This window comes from Sus scrofa, chromosome 15, assembly GCF_054392235.1.
Source record: "Sus scrofa isolate SSC_HxYL_T2T_F1_AM1 chromosome 15, Sscrofa_HxYL_maternal_Yorkshire_Landrace_v2.0, whole genome shotgun sequence".
Lineage (NCBI taxonomy): Eukaryota > Metazoa > Chordata > Mammalia > Artiodactyla > Suidae > Sus > Sus scrofa.
Genome location: NC_139397.1, coordinates 119,257,255 through 119,276,268, shown reverse-complemented (window position 1 = coordinate 119,276,268; position 19,014 = coordinate 119,257,255). Strand labels below are relative to the sequence as shown.

The 19,014-nt window shown below is 46.2% G+C and overlaps 1 protein-coding gene and 1 long non-coding RNA gene across 14 annotated transcripts in view; one reads left to right on the top strand and one right to left on the bottom strand.

Moving 5' to 3' along the window:
- The window catches only part of LOC146396078 (uncharacterized), a 1,511,729-nt gene that overhangs the window by 521,876 nt on the left and 970,839 nt on the right, over positions 1-19,014 (top strand). The window lies entirely within an intron of this gene.
- The window catches only part of CASP10 (caspase 10), a 37,835-nt gene continuing 22,827 nt past the window's right edge, over positions 4,007-19,014 (bottom strand). For 4 of the 13 annotated variants that reach the window (XR_014828701.1, XR_014828705.1, XR_014828703.1 and 1 more), the window contains 5 exons: positions 17,537-17,613; positions 16,600-16,708; positions 14,661-15,153; positions 8,064-10,670; positions 4,007-4,494 (listed from right to left, as the gene is read on the bottom strand). Coding sequence is in view for 4 of the 13 variants with exons in the window: in NM_001161640.2 (NP_001155112.2) it covers positions 10,517-10,670; positions 14,661-15,153; positions 16,600-16,708; positions 17,537-17,613 (833 nt within the window). In the remaining 9 variants the exon portion in view is untranslated. Of the gene's footprint in view, positions 10,671-12,395; positions 13,596-14,660; positions 15,154-16,599; positions 16,709-17,536; positions 17,614-19,014 lie in introns of all 13 variants that reach the window. The other 9 variants (NM_001161640.2, XM_084997993.1, XM_084997992.1 and 6 more) reach the window with 5 other exon arrangements.

Genomic DNA, 19,014 nt, shown 5'->3' with positions numbered 1-19,014 from the left:
TTGAATTGTTTACCACCTCTTTGTATTGTATTTTCCAAATAAAGAAACTAGGAATTTTTCAATGCTGTTTATGATGAAAGGAAGGAGACAAGTACATTTACACATGGAACCAAAAGAAACAATAAGAGAGAGAGTAGAAGACTGGTAAACTGAGAATGCTAAATTCAAAATGGTTCCAGAGTTCCCGTCATGGCTCAATGGTTAATGAACCCGACTAGGAACCATGAGGTTGTGGGTTCGATCCCTGGCCTTGCTCAGTGGGTTAAGGATCCAGTGTTGCCATGAGCTTTGGTGTAGGTTGCAACTTGGATCCCACGTAGTTGTGGCTGTGGTGTAGACCGGCAGCTGTAGCTGTGATTCAACCCCTAGCCTGGGAACCTCCATATGCTGCAAGTGCGGCCCTAAAAAGACAAAAAGACAAAAAAAAAAAAAAAAGTTTCCAAAATTAAAACGTGGTGAAGTTCCCGATGCGGCGCAGTGGGGGTTAATGATCCAGCTTGTCTCTGTGGAGGCTTCGGTTCCATCCCCAGCCCAGCACCATGGGTTAAGGATCTGGCGTTGCTGCAGCTGTGGCATAGGTCACAGCTCCGGCTCGGATTGGATCCTTGGCCCAGGAACTTCCATGTGGCTCGGTACAGCCAAAAAAGGGGGGGGGGGGAGGAAAAGGTGGTGCTTGCTTCAAGGCCAGGCTGAGGTCTTGCTTCAGGGCACTGTGGATTGCAGGTACCACAGACGGACAGCTTGCCTCTGGACAGGACTGTGAAATACTGCTCTGCCTATGCAGCATGGGGGTCAGGCATCAGAGCCTGGGAGGTGGGGTTGTTGAGATTTGAGAGCCTGCTCGGTGTTCTCTTCCTGCCACTGAATTACTTTTATCGTCTTTCCCAGAAACTGTAATTTCCTGCTATACACAAAGAGCAAAAAAGGGGGAGTCTGGCTGAAGGGATTTGTCACCTGCAGGGATCACAGACCTAAGTTGCCGGTGCCTGAGCCTGAGGAGGAGGTCGGACCAGCCCAACTCTTCTACAGGCAGCTGTGCTTCTGATTACTGGCAGAATGAATCACGTTGCTTCTAAAAACAGAACTGCCTGTGAAAACACAATCTTTAACCGGGGCCAAGTCCATTTCTCACAAGCATGAAACTGTTGATAAAACTGGCTTGTATGTGTAGGACCGGGTCACTATGCTGTATGGCAGGAACTGGCACAACATCGGAAAATCACCTACACTCTAATAAAAATTAAAAAACAAAACAAAACAAAACAAAAAAACTGGCTTGTCCTAGACATTTCAGGGTGATAACTCAAGCAGAGCCCAGGCTCCCACCTCCAGGAACCGGGCTGGTATGCAAATTACCCTCTGTTGGCCCGCCCTCTGTCCCTCAGGGAATATTTGCACAACTGCAGTGCACTTGGAATTCTGGACTTGGAGGTCAACTAAATAGAGTTCAAGTCCGGTCCCTCCAACTCTCTAGCAGGGTGACCTTGTTTTTTGCTTTGTTTCTCTGAGCCTTAATTTTCTCATCTATAAAATGGGAACAGTAACACCTCTCTGTCACTGTCATGGAGTCATCATTTTCAGCCTCAGCAAGTGGCTAGACCCAAGGGCTAGCGTGGCTAATTTGGGGGTGGCAAGAGACACCTAACCAAAACTAACGCACTGTCTCCTGGCAGGGTGGCTGGAGCTGGGGTATCAGGAAGGCTTGAGTGGGGATGGGGTTGGGGGGGGGCATGAAGATTCTCTCAAGCGGTGAAATCAGCAGCGATGTAGTTCAGATGTAGTTCTGAGCTTCTGATTGTGCATTTGGGGAATGGAGAAATGTCACTGCAATGGGATGGGAGTGGAGGATTAGGCTGTGGGCCAGAGGCAGACACTCTGCTCATCACAAAAATGATCAGTTCTAACCTGGCCTTTCAATCCCTCCAAAAAGGCAGAAGGAGTGGGGAACAATTTTTGGAGAGTTAAGAGTCCTACATATGATTTGTGGACCTCAGATTTTACTGTTGCCCCAGGCCATGCAAATGTGGGACAGGTCTGTGGATGGGAAGACAAGATATGATGTGGGGTCAAGGGGGACACAGGGGTGCTGCCCGTGCTCCTCACAGATCTCCTCTGATCCATTCTAATTCCACTCTCCCCCCGCACCCGCCCCAGCCCACCGCTACCCCCACCAGCTTGCCAGCCGGGAGAGGATTTTGCTTCTGACGGCTCACACATTTGCATAGGAGGCTATGTAGGGACTGTCCCCCGCCCACGGGATGTGCCTGGAAGTCTAAACTCCTCCGCCTGGGGCAGCTCTTAGCCAAGGATGGAGAGCTCAGGGAAGGCGAAAGACCGGCTCCCTGGCCTCTGGTAGAGCAGGACTCTGAGGATGATTTTCACTCCCCAGTGCTCCCGCCAGGCCGGACTGAGATAACACCAGTGTCCTCGGCTTTGCCTGCCTCCTCCTCTTCCCAGTCTTGGTCCCCGTCCACTGCTGGTTTCTCTGGAGAGGCCCCCTGTCTTGAAATCATCGGCACAAGAACATTCTTCCCAGAGGCTGCTTCTGAGCATCTGAGAGAAGATAGGCTTTGGGTGCACACGGGTGGGGGGGGGGAGTGTTCCGTTTCATTTTGCTGTTTGTTTTGAAGGAAGAAGAAATTAACAGCATGTTTTGTAGGTGCAGGGGAATAACCTGGGACGAGGGGAGGGTTAACAGAGCAGAAGGAGATGGGAGGGTGGCTGCGGAGGTGACACCTTTGAGGAAGCAGGATGGCAAGGTCCCTGGGCAGGACACTGACTCTTAGGAGTGACAGGGGCAGGGTGCCCATTGTGGACGGAGAGAAATCAGTAAATGCGGGTTAAGGTGCAGGTGGGCGAGGAGACACAGTGGTGGAAAGTAGAGTCTCATCTGATCACTTCCCTTAGGGAAATGAGTGAGCTCCTCATTCCTCAAATGAAAGTGAGCAGCGTGGAGGACAGCAGAGGTCTGAGCTGACAAAAGAAAGGTGTAAAGTAGCTGAGAAAGCAAAAGGGTTTCAGAGCCAGGGCAATGTCACAGGATTTCCAGGAAGCACGGAACACCTACTTGAGTTTGGTGATTTTCGGCTTTAAAAATGAGACCAGTCTGCACCATCGTGTTCTTACACCAGCCACAGCCAAGAATTCCAGCACAGGAGTTCCCATTGTGGCACAGTGGAAATGAATCTGACTAGAAACCAGGAGGTTTTGGGTTCGATCCTTGGTCTTGCTCAGTGAGTTAAGGATCCAGTGTTGCCATGACCTTGGTATAGGTCGTAGATGTGGCTCAGATCAGATGTTGCTGTGGCTGTGGCATAGGCCGGCAGCTGTAGCTCCGATTCGACCCCTAGCCTGGGAACCTCCATATGCCATGGGAGTGGCCCTAAAAAAGACCAAAAAAAAAAAAAAAAAAAAAAAATCCAGTACAAATGTCAACTAGGCAGACATATGGGATTAACCAGAGTTTGGATTCTGCCCCATGAGCAGCACTGAGGGAAAGGCTAGGGGGTAGAGGGTGGGTGAAAGAGTGAGTTTAATGATGACACATGGCCTCTGGCTGGGAAAAGAGGGAAAGAGAGAGTGAGGGATGCTGTTGACATTGGAAAGATGGCAGATGGGGTCAAGGGACTGACTGCCATCCTGTGGCACTGAAGATGGCTGGAGGGAGGGGCCCAGTGGAAGTGAGATGGAATGGTGGGAGGGGGCTGTCATGGAGGGGCACGCTTGAGATGGAGCCTTGGGTGCAAGTACAGATACAGGTAACGACAAACTGTCCTGGATGCGTGACTGAGAGGACAAGGAGGTGTGGCTCATCTAAAGGCAGTGGGTTAGACCAAGGGCAAACGCGGAGTGAAAGAATGGGAAAGCATATGCCGAAATGGTATTATAAACCAAAGAACTCTTCCTCTGCGTGTGTTCTTACATGTCCCAAATATTCCACAGTGAACCTATATCGCCATATATAACCAGAAAAGAGCTAAGTAAGATCAAAACTATTCCTCAAAGGTAAAAAGGAGAAAAAATATATTTATTGGTAAGGCAATCACTACTATGCACAAGCACTCAGTCCACAAAGCTCGTAGTTATTCCCATTCTCGAACTGTATAGAATTGAACAGAATCATCTTAAATAAGACCAAATGAGATGTGAACTTCACAGTGTATGGAATTTGTTTCAAGAGATACATATTTTAAAAGGCACAGAGTTTGTATTCGGTGTCTGCACTTGCATTAGGAAACCCTGAGATCATCTGTGGGATGAGGAGGAGGGAGGACCGAATGTGCAGTGGACAGAAATGAGGGCAAGACATTTCCTAAACATCTTTTCATATCTTCTTATCTTTGAACAATGTAAATATAGTACCTATTCAAAAATAAGTTTAAAAAGTAAAATTTAGGGAGTTCTCTTCGTTAACAAACCCAGCTAGGATCCATGAGGATATGAGTTCTATCCCTGGCCTCACTCAGTGGGTGAAGGATCTGGCATTGCCCTGAGCTGTGGTGTAGGTTGAAGACGCGGCTCGGATCTCAGGTTGCTGTGTCTGTGGTGTAGGCCAGCAGCTGCTGTTCCGATTAGACCCCTGGCCTAGGAACTTCCATATGCCTCGAGTGTAGCCCTAAAAAGAAAAAGAAAAAATAATAATACTAGTAAAAAATTTTACTAGAAAAACTCTTTTAAAATTTCATATATGCAAAAGTTGTGTCAAGAAATAATTGTCTATGGACTTCCCCTGTGGCCTAGGTGCTATTTCTGCTCTGGTTTGATCCCTGGCCCTGGAGCTTCTACATGCTGCGGGTGCAGCCAAACACTTTAAAAAAGAAAAAAAAAAAAAATGGTTGTTTGTATTTCTTTTGGCCATGCCCATGGCATGTGGAAGTTCCCAGGCCAGGGACTGAACCCATGCAACAGCGGCAACCCAAGACACTGCAGTGATGACACAAGGTCCTTACCCCCCTGCCCTACGAGGGAACTCCTCCTTAGTGCCTTTTTTTTTTTTTTTTTTTTTGTCTTTTGTCTTTTTGTTGTTGTTGTTGTTGCTATTTCTTGGGCCGCTCCCGCGGCATATGGAGATTCCCAGGCTAGGGGTTGAATCGGAGCTGCAGCCACGGGCCTACGCCAGAGCCACAGCAACGCAGGATCCGAGCCGCGTCTGCAGCCTACACCACAGCTCACGGCAACGCCGGATCGTTAACCCACTGAGCAAGGGCAGGGACCGAACCCGCAACCTCATGGTTCGTAGTCGGATTCATTAACCACTGCGCCACGACAGGAACTCCATTAGTGCCTTTTTTAAAAGGGTTTCACTTTCAGAAACTTAGTTTCTGTTTAAAGATACAAATCTGTCACTATATTCTTACTACATCCTTAAGAGCAAATTATAGACTTTTGACAAGATCCAGCGCCTATCAGATAAAAAAGTTAAAACAAATAAACAAACAAACAAAAACTTGTTACATATGACATATCCGTCACCAGACAATTGTTAGACTTGTTTGGTATGGCTTCAGAGTTAGAATGAGCCTCAGTGGCTTAAAGTACATTCAGAGGGGCAGATTCAAGTCCAACAGAGAAAAAGATAATTAAAGTGGTTCACAGGTGAAACCAGGTGGCAGGATTGCAGAGCAAGAGAGACACAGGATTGCAAATCCTCCGCTACAGCTGTGAGATTTGGATAAGTTTAACCCTCTGAAGGACCACAGGGTCTCTCAAATTCATGACATAAACACCCAAATCCACGAGTCTGCGTGTGCTGTAAGTTCCCTGTTGGAAGACGTAAGCAGCGGGGAGGGATGGTAAAGAAGGGATCTGTCATAAATAAGAGGATGGTTGGAATAGGTTTCAAACAGTTTAACCCCTGATACCCGACAGTAAACCGAAGGCCCCCCCAGCCATGGACTCTAATCCATGCTACATTAAAAGTGCAATGTAAAGTTAATCGCTTTCTGTGGGCTCCTAGATGTGAGCACGGAAGTTATGCGGTAATGCTCACATATGAAGCAATCATACAACAGAGAAGTGCACTTATATTAATTTTTAAAGATAAGCACCCAAAGGAATGAAAATATTTAAAAATGAAGATAGAGGACTCCCAGCCCCTGAGAATAAATCCACAAAAACCTAAGGGCCAAAAAATTCCAGGTTGAAGACAACTTGACTAGATCATTCAGCAAGTATCCGACCTAGAAAATTTTGCGACTCAGATATAGTACACAGGCTTTCTATAAAATGATGTAAATGTCTATTCCAACAATCCCACTCCTGGGCGTCTATCCAGAGGAAACCACGACTCGGAAAGATATATGTACTCCAGTGTTCACTGCAGCACTGTATACAACAGCCAAGACATGGAAACCACCTAAATGCCCATCGACAGAGGAGTGGATCAAGAAAATATGGTACATATACACAATGGAATATTACTCAGCCATTAAAAGGAAAGAAATAACAGCATCTGAAGCAACACGGATGGACCTAGAAATGATCACGCTACGTGAAGTTAATCAGACAGTGAGACACCAACATCATATGCTATTGCTTACATGTGAAATCTAAAAAAAGGACACAATGAATTTCTTTGCAGAACAGATACTGACCCACAGACTTTGAAAAACTTACAGTTTCCAAAGGAGACAGGCTAGGGGTGGGGGGATGGGCTGGGGGTTTGGGATGGAAATGCTATAAAATTGGGTTATGATGATTGTTGTAGAACTGCAAACGTTATAAAATTAAGAGTATGGAAAAAAAAGGAAAAAGAAAAAAGAAAAGGAGGTAAATGTCTAATTTGGTTCACCTCAGTGGAGATTTGACTTTTAATAAAGGGCTGCTATTCAGCCTCATTCACTGTTGTGTTAAACTGATCAGTGCCTCTTCTAATTGGTCAGTAACCGCAATGTCACAGTTGCTTCTAAGTTTAAATTACCTGAGCACTGGGAGAATCTAACATATTACCAAAGGAAATACCATGCTATCACCCCACGCCCATCACCTCGGTGAGAATCTGAAGTAGAGCCAGTAGGACATTGTAGTGATTAATATTTCTAATAATGATAAACACCAGAAGCATCATTATTAAATAACCAACATGTGCATATCCAACATCAAAGTTTCCATATCCTTCATTTTGCTTGGGAGAAGCCAAACTTTTGGGGGAGAAAAAAAAAAAGAAAAGAAAGAAAAAATTAATTACAGCTCTAGAAAGGTGAGCAAAACTGGGGCAAAATATACAGACACTTTCCTCCATCCACCCACTTTCATCATAAATGTCTGCATAGACAATGGCTGTACCAGCTGTCAAGTAGCTGTGACCAAATCACATCCTCTCATCTCTGGACTCTAAATTCACAAACACACACACACACACACACACACACACACAGAAGTGTGTACATGCTCCATTTAGGAAAAATGAGTCAGAATGATTGCACCCCTGGTGTCTGTACAGACCCATGACACACAGACATAAATGTCTAGTGGTTCCTCTAGCCCTTCCTGGAGGCCTCTGGAAAGAAAATTCATGGAAAGTTTCCTGATTCCAGAATTTAACCTTGCACAAGCACTAAGTTCCAGTAAAACAGAAATATAAAATAGACCAGGACTTCGACATCAAGCCCCACACGCTTCTGATTCAGGAGTCCCCAACAGTATTTTGTCCAGTGGACTCCAAGCCAAGAGCTGGCCCTGTAGTTCCTCATTCAGAGAATGTCAGTGGGTGCTGCTAGTGTTGATTTGAGGCTAAAAGTCAGATGGAATTAGATGCAAAGCAATGCAATTTCCATTTAGGTTACTACCAGAAGACTCTGCTAACATAAGCCTTATATTCAGTGCTGCACAATTAAGTTCAAAACTTAATCCTCCCAACAGATAATGCTTTCTCTGCTTTATAGATAAGGTTCAAAAAAACTAACTTGAGGGAGTTCCCGTCGTGGCTCAACGGAAACGAATCTGACTAGTATCCATGAGGATGCAGGTTGGATCCCTGGCCTCGCTCAGTGGGTTAAGGATCCGGTATTGCCGTGGTATAGGTCGCAGATGCAGCTTGGATCTGGCATGGCTGTGGCTGTGGCTGTGGTGTAGGCTGGCGGCTGCAGCTCTGATTCGACCCCTAACCTGGGCATCTCCATAAGCTATGGGTACAGCCCTAAAAAGACAAAAAAAAAAAACCTAGATTTAGTGTCTCAGAGCAAGAAGGTCACAGCATATGTACAACAGAAACCTAAAGCTTCTCTCTCTGGATCCTTTGCTCCTTCTTTTGTTCCAAACCATCCTTCATTTGCAAAGGACTGTTAAATGGCCAACAGTCCTGTGTATACCCACCTGGGCAAAGACTATACCCACTAGTAGTTAGCTTTGACTTGTATAAACATGGTTCTGGAAGATTATCCTGACATATATATGAGATTTGCTTCCTTGGACCACCTACATTCAAATCCATATGATAACTGGCTACATTATAACAATGTTCTTAGGAATATCTCTCATTGCAAATTTGTCAGACATCAAGCATCACTGAGTTATTTTTCTTCATCACTCCTTGACATCTTTCATGAGGGCATGCGTTTCCAAGAAGCATTCAGAGTCCTCTTATGACTCATGACATTCCAGTTCAGTTAAGTAGGAAATAAAATGCTGTAAACAATAATTGCCTGGAGGCTGTAGCAAAATCACTCTGTCTCCTTGAGTTTCGGCTTCTTGGTCTGCAAATGCATCCTTAACCACGGGATTTTTAATCTCCCCTCTTTCCAGGAATTAACATCTAATTCCTTCCAAGAATTAAAAATTCCTCTTGAAATTAAAAAAAAAAAAAAAAGTTCAGTACATAGAAGTGTTCAAAACCTTCAAGTATCAAGGCTTCCATACAGAGCCACCAAAGGCATAGTCAGACACTGCTCTGGCTAAAGAGGGAGCAATGAGCCCTGTGAACAGCCCTGGTACCTGAGGCTGCCTCTCTCTTCAACACTTTGGGCCAGAGAAGCAGAGAGTGTGGCGTTAAGGCGAGGTACTGACGCCAGTCGGCTGCCAACCCGGAGGACGCTGGCTGAGAGATGCTGTTTGGCAGATTTAGTCCTGATTCAAGCCTCACATGAAGCCAGTCTCCTGTTGATGTGTTTTCAAGGGAAAGAGGCAATTAATTTGCTTCTGAGCTTTAGGCGGTTTGAGATGGGTTGTTGTGTCACGGGTATCTGAAGCTGGTGGAATTTAACACAACATGGAATTTAATGCAAATTTGTCAAAACGTCTGTCCCCAGAGGAGCTGAGGGTCTCTCTTCACATCGAGCTGTCATCTTCCTAGAGCCAACCCTGTTCTCAGCCCAAGAGAAACAGCTCCTGAGGAGCCCATTCCTGCCACTAAAGCAGGACAAGGGCATGGCACAAACCACATTTTAGGGAGGGCAGAGTCGGTGAACCATGACTATGCCACCATCCAGTGTCTAAAACAAGGCGCAGAGAGGATACAAAATTATACCAAGGGATGGGCATATAGAAAGGACACCTAAGCTCAGTCAAGGCCATGAACAGTGGTTCTGAGCTAAAAGGAACCTTAAAATATACCTGTTCCACCACTTCCTTCACAGATCCACAAACAAAGAACAATTACTTTTTTCTCAGGGTACACAACTAAATTCAAGACCACAATCCAAGGCTGGAGCTCCTGTTGTGGCTCAATGGGTTAAGGGCATGGTATTGTTCCCATGAGGATGCAGATTCAATCCCTGGCCTCGATCGGTGGATTAAGGATCCGGTGTTGCTGCGAGCTGCCAGTGTAGGTCTCAGATGTGGCTCAGATCCCATGTGGCTGTGGCCCCAGCTGCAGCTCTGATGTGACCCCTCACCTGGGGACCTGGAAACTTCCATTTACAACAGATGCAGCACTAAACAAACAAACAAACAACAATCCAAGGCTTCAATAAAGAAAGTTTTCTAACTTTTTGTTGTTGTTGTTGTTTTATAGCTGCGTCTGTGGCACATGGAAGTTCCCAGGTTGGGGAGTTCCCGTCCTGGGGCAGCAGAAATGAATCCAACTAAGAACCATGAGGTTGTGGGTTCAATCCCTGGCCTCGCTCAATAGGTTAAGGATCCGGGCGTTGTCATGAGCTGTGGTGTAGGTCGCAGATGCAGCTCGGATCTGGTGTTGCTGTTGCTGTGGCTGTGGCGTGGGCAGGCAGCTACAGCTCCAATTAGACCCCTAGCCTGGGAACCTCCATATGCCGCTGGTATGGCCCTGAAAAGACAGAAAAAAAAAGAAAGAAAGAAAAGAAAAAGGAAGTTCCCAGGTTGGGGGTGAATCACCACAGCCACAGAAACAGCAGATTTGAGCCATATGTGTGGCATATCAAAAAGAAGAAAAGAAAAAAAAAAAAAAACAGAATTTGTTGTGGCAGAAAATAGGACCTTTTCTATTATTAGAATGACAGTCGGAGGCCAGCTCACCATCTGTCACTAATTTCTATGATGAGTGGGGAAGTTGGAGCGATGGCCAAAGGATCCTCTCAAGTCTTAAGTCGATCAGAATTCGCTGCTACAATAAAAGCTCTTCCTGTGGCACAGGGAATACGACTTTTTTACGTAGTGTGAAAGCAGGCTGAGGCATCTGTTTTTTGCTTCCACGTTTGTCCACTTGTCGGCTCACATCATTGTTGACGGCGGTGAGAATGGATAAGATATCTTCGCGTCTGCAGGCAGAAGAGAAAATAGGGCTTCAACCAGGGGACAGAACTCACGCAGCAGGTCTTAGAAAAAAGACCCTAGAACATGTGGCTTCTTCCTGCTCTAACATGCCAAGATTCTACCTGGATTCTTGCCAAAGATACAGAACTATTTTCTCTGAAATTGAAAAAGAAATGCCGAATCACATGAAAATTTTCCGTTCTACATTCAGTATCTGAGAGCATTATAACAATAATAATCACAGCTTGCATTTTAATGCACTTTGTCCCCAAAGACATTCTGCATATAATAGTTTTGCATGTTCCTCCTTCAAGCTGATAGACAGGTAGATAGAGGAAAAGCATAAACAGGAGGTGATAGAAATAGCTTACTCTCTATTCTTAATCTGGGGTGGAACGCAAAGATAAACATGACACAATTCCTGAACTTAAACCCTTATGATGCAGACCTGAAACATATACCGAGGTTGGCATATAGACAAACCCCATAACACAAGGCAGAATGCAATCAACGGCATATGTAAAGAAGGTCAAAATTCTCCTACAAGTTCTGAAGAGAAAGCAGCACATCTGGCTAGGAGAAGAGACGGCTCTATAGTGGAGGTAGCATCTGAGCCAGGGCTTGCAGGGCAGGTAGCATTTATCAGAATGTTCCAGGGGCGGACTCTACATACCCGTGGAAGCAAGACAGAGGCTCTGGAGACAGAGCTCAAGTTTGAATCATGGCTTCATCACTCACGGATTATGTGGTCCTAGGCAGGTTACTTCACTATGACTCAGTTTTCTCAGCTCTAAAATGGTACCCATTTTAGGAGTTCCCATCGTGCCTCAGTGGTTAATGAATCCGACTAGGAACCATGAGGTTGCAGATTCAATCCCTGGCCTTGCTCAGTGGGGAAGGATCCGGTGTTGCCGTGAGCTGTGGTGTAGGTTGCAGACACGGCTCGGATCCCGAGTTGCTGTGGCTCTGGCATAGGCCAGTAGCTACAGCTCTGATTAGACCCCTAGCCTGGGAACCTCCATATGCCGCAGGAACGGCCCAAAAAATGGCAAAAAAAAAAAAAAGTAAATAAAAGGGTACCCATTTTAGAGATTGCCATGAGAATTAAATGAGGCAGTTTACATAAGGCACTTAGAATGCTGGCTTCCATGTTCCACAGACCATCACTTCTGGTACTAGTCATAATTCTACTACTTCTTAGCATCATCACTGTGATTTTCAGGTGGGCATGCAAGCCCTGCCTGGTTCTGAATCCCTGTATCCTGCAGGGACGTGCATCACACTAGCTGTTCTCTCTTTCTCCAGACACCTTCTCATCATTCAGTTTCACTTGAAAAAACACCTTTGGAGTTCCCGTCATGGCGCAGCAGAAACGAATCCGACTAGGAACCATGAGGTTTCGGGTTCCATCCCTGGCCTCACTCAGTGGGTTTAGGATCTGGTGTTGACGTGAGCTGTGGTGTAGGTTGCAGATGCAGCTCATATCTTGCATTGCTCCGGCTGCTATAGCGCCGATTCAACCCCTAGCCTGGGAACCTCCATAGGCCATGAGTGTGGCCCTAAAACTCAAAAAAAAAAAAAAGAAAGAAAGAAAAGAAAAAACACCTCTACCAGGAAGCCTTCTCAAGTACCTCCCTGCCCCATTCTCTATATAATTATCCTGTTTTGCTGTTCAGAGCAGGTATTATTTCCTAAAATTATCTTATTAATTTAAATATTTATTTACTTACACTTTTAGTATCCACTGTCCTCTCACTGAATTAAGTCCCATGGAGAAGAGATTTTTGTCTCTCTGTTCACAGCTATACCCTGAACCTTCTTCAGTGACCCCGTACAGCAGGCATGTAGTAGGCCTTCAATAAATACTGCCTTTTCCCAAAGCCATGGGACATGGTCTTGATGGAGGGGTTGTTAATGAGGAGGGAAAAGGTAAGGTGTCCACTCCTGGGCATCTACCCAGAGAAAACCATGACTGGCAAAGACACATGTACTCCGATGTTCATTGCAGCACTATTTACAATAGCCAAGACATGGGAACAACCTAAATGCCCATCGACAGAGGAGTGGATCAAGAAGATGTGGTACATATACACAGTGGAATATTACTCAGCCATTAAAATGAATGAAATACCAGCATTTTTAGCAACATGGCTGGACCTAGAAATTATCATGCTAAGTGAAGTCGTCAGCCATACAAAGAGACACCAACATCAAATGCTTTCACTGACATGTGAAATCTAAAAAAAGGACACAATGAACTTCTTTGCGGAACAGATGCTGAGTCATAGACATTGAAAAACTTACAGTCTCCGTAGGAGACAGTTTGGGGGGGTGGGGGGATGTGCTTGGGGTGTGGGATGGAAATCCTGTGAAACTGGATTGTTACGATCATTATACAACTACAGATGTGCTAAATTCATTTGAGTAATAAAAAAAGAAAAAGAAAGAAAAGCTAAGGTGACTCAAGGCTCCAATCTTGATTCCCAATCCTAAGTTCCCAGAAAAACATTATGACTCTTCCCAGAAATGGGGATTCACCGAGTAGGAACCTTTGGAAGAGGCTGAGAATTTGAATTCAGGCCTGTGCACGTTGAATGTGAGGTCCAAGGGCAACAGAGAGGTGGGAGGTCTGACAGACTGTGAGAAATATGTAGGACTGGCCTGACGAATGAGGCTGACTCAGCCAGGCATTCCCTGGTCCAGCAAATACTTATCAAACTTGACAGTATGTCAGATACTATGTCAGGTGCTGAGGGTATAAGGTTGAATGGAACATGTCTGCCCTCCAGAAACTCAGCGGTGGGGGACGTAGGAGACATTGGCCTCTAGCGACAGCTAAAGCAGCCCAAAGGGGCTAGAGAGAGAGCAGAAAAGACGGTCCAGGGCAGAACCTTGGTGAAGGCCCATTTCCAGGGAACCAGGTAAAGAGCCTGTGACAGAGACAGAAGGAAAGTTGTCAGATTAGTGACAGGAAACCAAGGATACTATAATGCCAAAGGCAGCAGGCAAGCACTCAGCAAATGTGAGCCATTGATAATAAATAAAGGAACCAGAGTTCCCATTGTGGCGCAGTGGTTAACGAATCACACCAGGAACCATGAGGTTGCAGGTTTGATCCCTGCCCTTGCTCAGTGGGTTAAAGATCCGGCGTTGCCGTGAGCTGTGGTGTAGGTCGCAGATGCGGCTCGGATCCCGTGTTGCTGTGGCTCTGGCGTAGGCTGGTGGCTACAGCTCCGATTAGAGCCCTAGCCTGGGAACCTCCATATGCCTCGGGAGTGGCCCTAGAAAAGGCAAAATAAATAAATAAATAAAAATAAAGGAACTAATAAAAGCCCTCTAGGCCATTATTGATGCGGTTTCCTCTGCAGAGTTCTTTCACCCTGGTTTTTACCTGACATCTACTTGTCACCCCTCAAAGGTTCCCCGATCCTCCAATTCTGGGGGAGGTGCTAGTTCTGTATGTTCCCATAACACCCGTGCTTTCCAATGTATATTTACAATAGGGGATGATCTTCCCCATCTATCTATCTGTGTAGTTTTTGTTTTTGTTTTGTCTTTTTGCCACTTCTTGGGCTGCTCCTATGGCATATGGAGGTTTCCCAGGCTAGGGATCAAATCGGAGCTGTAGCCACCGGCCTACACCAGAGCCACAGCAACGCGGGATCCGAGCCGTGTCTGCAACCTACACCACAGCTCACGGCAACGCCGGATCCTTAACCCACTGAGCAAGGCCAGAGATCCAACCGAAACCTTATGGTTCTTAGTCGGATTTGTTAACCACTGCGCCACAACGGGAACTCCATATCTGTGTAGATCATGAGCAACTTGAGGGCAGGGGCTGTGTCTTTTTCTTTTTTTTCGGTATCTTCCTTTCCAGTTATATGCTGATGCTCCATACAAGTTTGTTGGATGGAGAGATGGATGGATGCGTGGATGAACACGTAGGTGGGTACATGGATGAAAAGGAAGATGATGGAACAACTCAAAACTCTCACCTTGGGACCAAGTCCTTCAGATGATTGTAAAGAGACTGGATATACCAGCTACCTTCCTTCACATGCCGAAATGACACGTAGCCAGGGACAGTGGCCAGGCCAAGAAGGAAATCCGCCTCGACAGGAATGCTGTCCTTAAGGAGAGGGGCCTTGAGCTCAGGATTTACAGCATCTGCTTCAATGGATACGGAGGGTTGTATCTCTTCACCTTGACAGGCTTGGATGAAAAAGAGTTTGGGTTTGTGCGCCAGACCGGGGCACTGCTGGGCTGTGAAATGAGACAGGATCTCCCGAATGGGAATGAGGTCCCCATCAGAGGAGTAGATGGCTCCAAATTCCCCGTGGGTCAGCACACAGAACACAAAGCAGTCTCCATCAGCATGGCCTGGGTGACTCTGATATTTCTGCAGAACCTGCATGAGGTGGACTTTAGTCACATCGACATACACATGGACGCTGAACCCCAGCCACTCAAACACGCGCCTCAGACATTCTGTACAAAAAGGAGGGAAAGGGAAAATCATAAGATCGAGTGAGATGAAACAAAACGAAGGGGTGAAACTCTGTGAATAGTTATATTCAGTGCATGGCAAATAGCCTGAGGTTTGGGTTTCCTTTTTTTACTTTCATAACAATGCCTTTTTTTTTTATTGTCTTTTTGTTTTAGGGCCACACCCGCAGCATATGGAGGTTCCCAGGCTAGGGGTCCAATTGGAGGTGTAGCCATGGGCCTACACAACAGCCACAGCCAAGTGAGATCCAAGCCACATCTGCGACCTACACCATAGCTCACAGCAAGACAGGATCCTTAACCCACTGAGCGAGGCCAGGGATCGAATCCGGGTATTCTCATGGATGCCAGTTGGGTTCCCTAACTGCTGAGCCATGATGGGAACGCCATAACAACACCTTTTTACAATGAATCTGCCTTTTTAGAGGACCCACAGTGCTATTGCAGGTGATCCTGAGAGACAGCAGAGACCAGAGTTTTATCTTAGCTCACAGATGAGGAAGCTGAGGCCCCGTGACTCTCCCAGGGTCACAAATCTGGTTGGTGGAGGAGGCAGAGCTCAAAGCCAATTTTCTCACATTGACCCAGGCGCTCCCTCCCAACCAGAGCCGTAAATGTTCAGGGACTCTGAGTACTCTTTAAGCAGGTTGGTGACACACAGATGCTATGGTCTGAATGTTTGTGTCCCACCCTCCCCAAAATTCGTATGTTGAAATTCTTTTTTTTGTTGTTTTTTTTTTTGTTTTTTTGCCTTTTCTAGGGCTGCTCCCGTGGCATATGGAGGTTCCCAGGCTAGGGGTCCATTCGGAGCTGTAGCAGCGGCCTCCGCCAGAGCCACAGCAACACAGGATCCGAGCCACGTGTGCGACCTACACCACAGCTCACGGCAACGCCGGATCCTTAACCCACTGAGCAAGGCCAGGGATCGAATCCACAACCTCATGGTTCCTAGTCGGATTCGTTAACCACTGCGCCACGACGGGAACTCCCATATGTTGAAATTCTAACTCCCAAGGTGAGAGTATTAGGAAGTAGAGACTTGGGAGATGCTTAGGTCATGAGGGTGGGGCCCAAAAAGACGCCCCACAGAGCTCTCCCACCCTGGCCACTGAGCAAGGTTACAAGAGAAGATGACCATCTAGGAAGTGGGTTTTCACCAGACACAGAAATGCCAGAGCCTTGATCTTGGACTTCTCAGTCTCTAGAACCATGAGAAATAAATGCTTGCCATTTATAAGCCACCTAGTGCATAGTATTAAGCGCCACTGGATGGACTGGGACCCCAGGAATCTACAAGAAGCTTAGACATATTGATGATATCATCCTTAGATTTCCATGGAAGATGAAAACTATAGAAAGAAAACGTGAAAATAAAAAATGATTTTAAGCCCTCTGACTTGCATTTCACCTATGTCCAGACGTTCTTACCAGCATCTTTATGGGTTCCTGGTCTTTCTGACATCGAGGTGAATCTGTGGTTGTTGACAACAACACAAAACCCCCTGTGATTCCGGTCCATCCTGTACACAGCTGTCTCCTGCAAAGAAGCGGAGACAGGAACCACTTATTAGGGAATCCTGTTTTAGGGGTTTAATGTGTCTAACCATCCACTCCATTTATCAGTACCAAAGGGAGAGAGAGCTCAAGATCCTGGTTCTGGTCTGGAAATAACTGATTCATTCCAAGGTGGAATGCCAGGTCCTCATTAAAATTCAGACTTCACTTGGCTTGATTGCAGAATGTCAGTTCTCAAGACTAAATGACATAATATGTATTTTTAATTTTAGTAAGCCCGGTTTTTACGCAAAAGCGTCTTCCTTGTTGGATTACCAGAACGAAGAAAGCAGAGGTAAGGATCTAACAAGACCACAAAAATATCAGATGATCATTTTTTTTTTTGTAATGGTAGGATTCTGGCATGATCTGATTTTTCTAAAAACAGAAATCTCTTTTGTAGAGACCACAGTGGGTGGTTTTTAATATGTGTCATTAATTTTGAAGGTTACTATAAATAGCATTTGATTACAAATCGCTGAACTGGCTTCAGCCAGGGCCTCTCTGTGGCTAAAAAGATCTCCTGAAAACACAGTACCGCTTGGATCCAAGCAGAAAAGAAGTGGCTTCAGTGGAAAAAAAGAAATTCCCCTCTCCAGAAGTAATTCAAAATGTACATGTAACCGAAAGGACAATAACATGCCCTCCACAGGCAAAGGTCAACACATTTCTAATTGCGACAGAAAAAAGTGAAACGGACAGAGGTCATCACAGCGAGAGGAAGAAGCAAGAGAGAAATAAGAATCTGAGCCAGCAAAGTCGTTAAAGGGCTGGACACGAGTTGGAGAAGATTTGAAGAACCGGGCCAAACCTTTGTGCTGGATTTAGAAGTTAGAGTCTCAACAGATGCTCCCAACAGCTCCACGGAGACCGGAGTTGCTGTCTCACCTAGAAAGACAATTACTCAGACTCATTGTCTTTACCCAAACACCTGGATTTCCTTACAGAGGATGTGTTGGAATCAGCCCATGTGGGGTTTTTTGGGTTTTTTTGTTGGTTTTGTTTTTTGTTTTTTGTTTTTGCTTTTTAGGGCCACACCTGCGGCATCTGGAGGTTCCCAGGCTAGGGGTATAATCAGAGCTACAGCTGCCGGCCTACGCCAAGGCCACAGCCATGCAGGATGCGAGCCGCATCTTCAACCTACCCACAGCTCACGGCAGCGCCAGATCCTTCACCCACTAAGCAAGGCCAGGGATCGAACCCGTAACCTCATGGTTCCTAGTTGGATTCGTTCCCACTGAGCCACAACGGGAACTCCCAGCCCACGCATTCTTGGTTACAAGTTTAATTGGGTTGAGTCAGCATTTATCTGTCACTACATAGAGAGAGGCTGGACAGACAGGAAAAAGAAACAGGGGGGAAATTTAAAAAGTCCCAGTCACCCAACCGGGCACAGAAAAAATCACAATAGCCCTGGGCTAAATTTAGTCATGCCTTTGGCATTGGCTGAGGAATGCCCTGCTTTGAAGTGCACTGCAGACTCCCTGGTTCCTCCAGATAAAGCTGAGCTGTCAAATGAAAAGGGGAAATGTAACTTGACGCTTTCCTTTTCCCTAGCATGCCTGGTAAATTTTCGGTGGAATCCAGGAAGCTCTGCTCTTGTCACTTAGGCCCAAGTTAGTTATTAACCATGGTTAAGGGTCAGTGCTGGGTGCTCAGTTCACAATGAGCAAGTCCAGGATCCCCCAGACCCAAGTACCTCTGGAAAGGGACCCCAGCTGGAGAGCTCCTGCACACTCAGGGGAAGGGAAGCAGGTCTCAACTCTGAAAGCGCAGAATTGCAAAACTGAAGAAAATGTGCTTCTTTTTCAGAGAAGTGAAACCACAGCCTGAGCTCTCGTAGCTCCAGCCAGGTCTTCAGAGGGTGCGCTCTGGAGTCAGAGCACCGGGTGCAAATCCCGGCTCCCCTCCGTTCTAGCCGCAGAACCTTCAGCAAAGCACTAGACCACTAGACGTCCTGGGTCTCGGTTTCCTCATCATTAACTGAGAATAACAGTGGTGCCTATCTCCAGGAGACTGGAGTGTTCAAGGAGATAAGAACAGTGCCTGGCACATGACAAGCCTCAGCAATAGTAACTCTCATTGGCATCATTAACGGGCAACCTCCTGGTTAGGCAGAAAGACAAAAGAATGTGTTGGACTCTGAAGTTTAAATTTCCATGGGAGTTCCTGTCGTGGCGCAGTGGTTAATGAATCCGACTAGGAACCATGAGGTTGCGGGTTCAGTCCCTTGCCTTGCTCAGTGGGTAAGGATCTGGCGTTGCCGTGAGCTGTGGTGTAGGTCGCAGA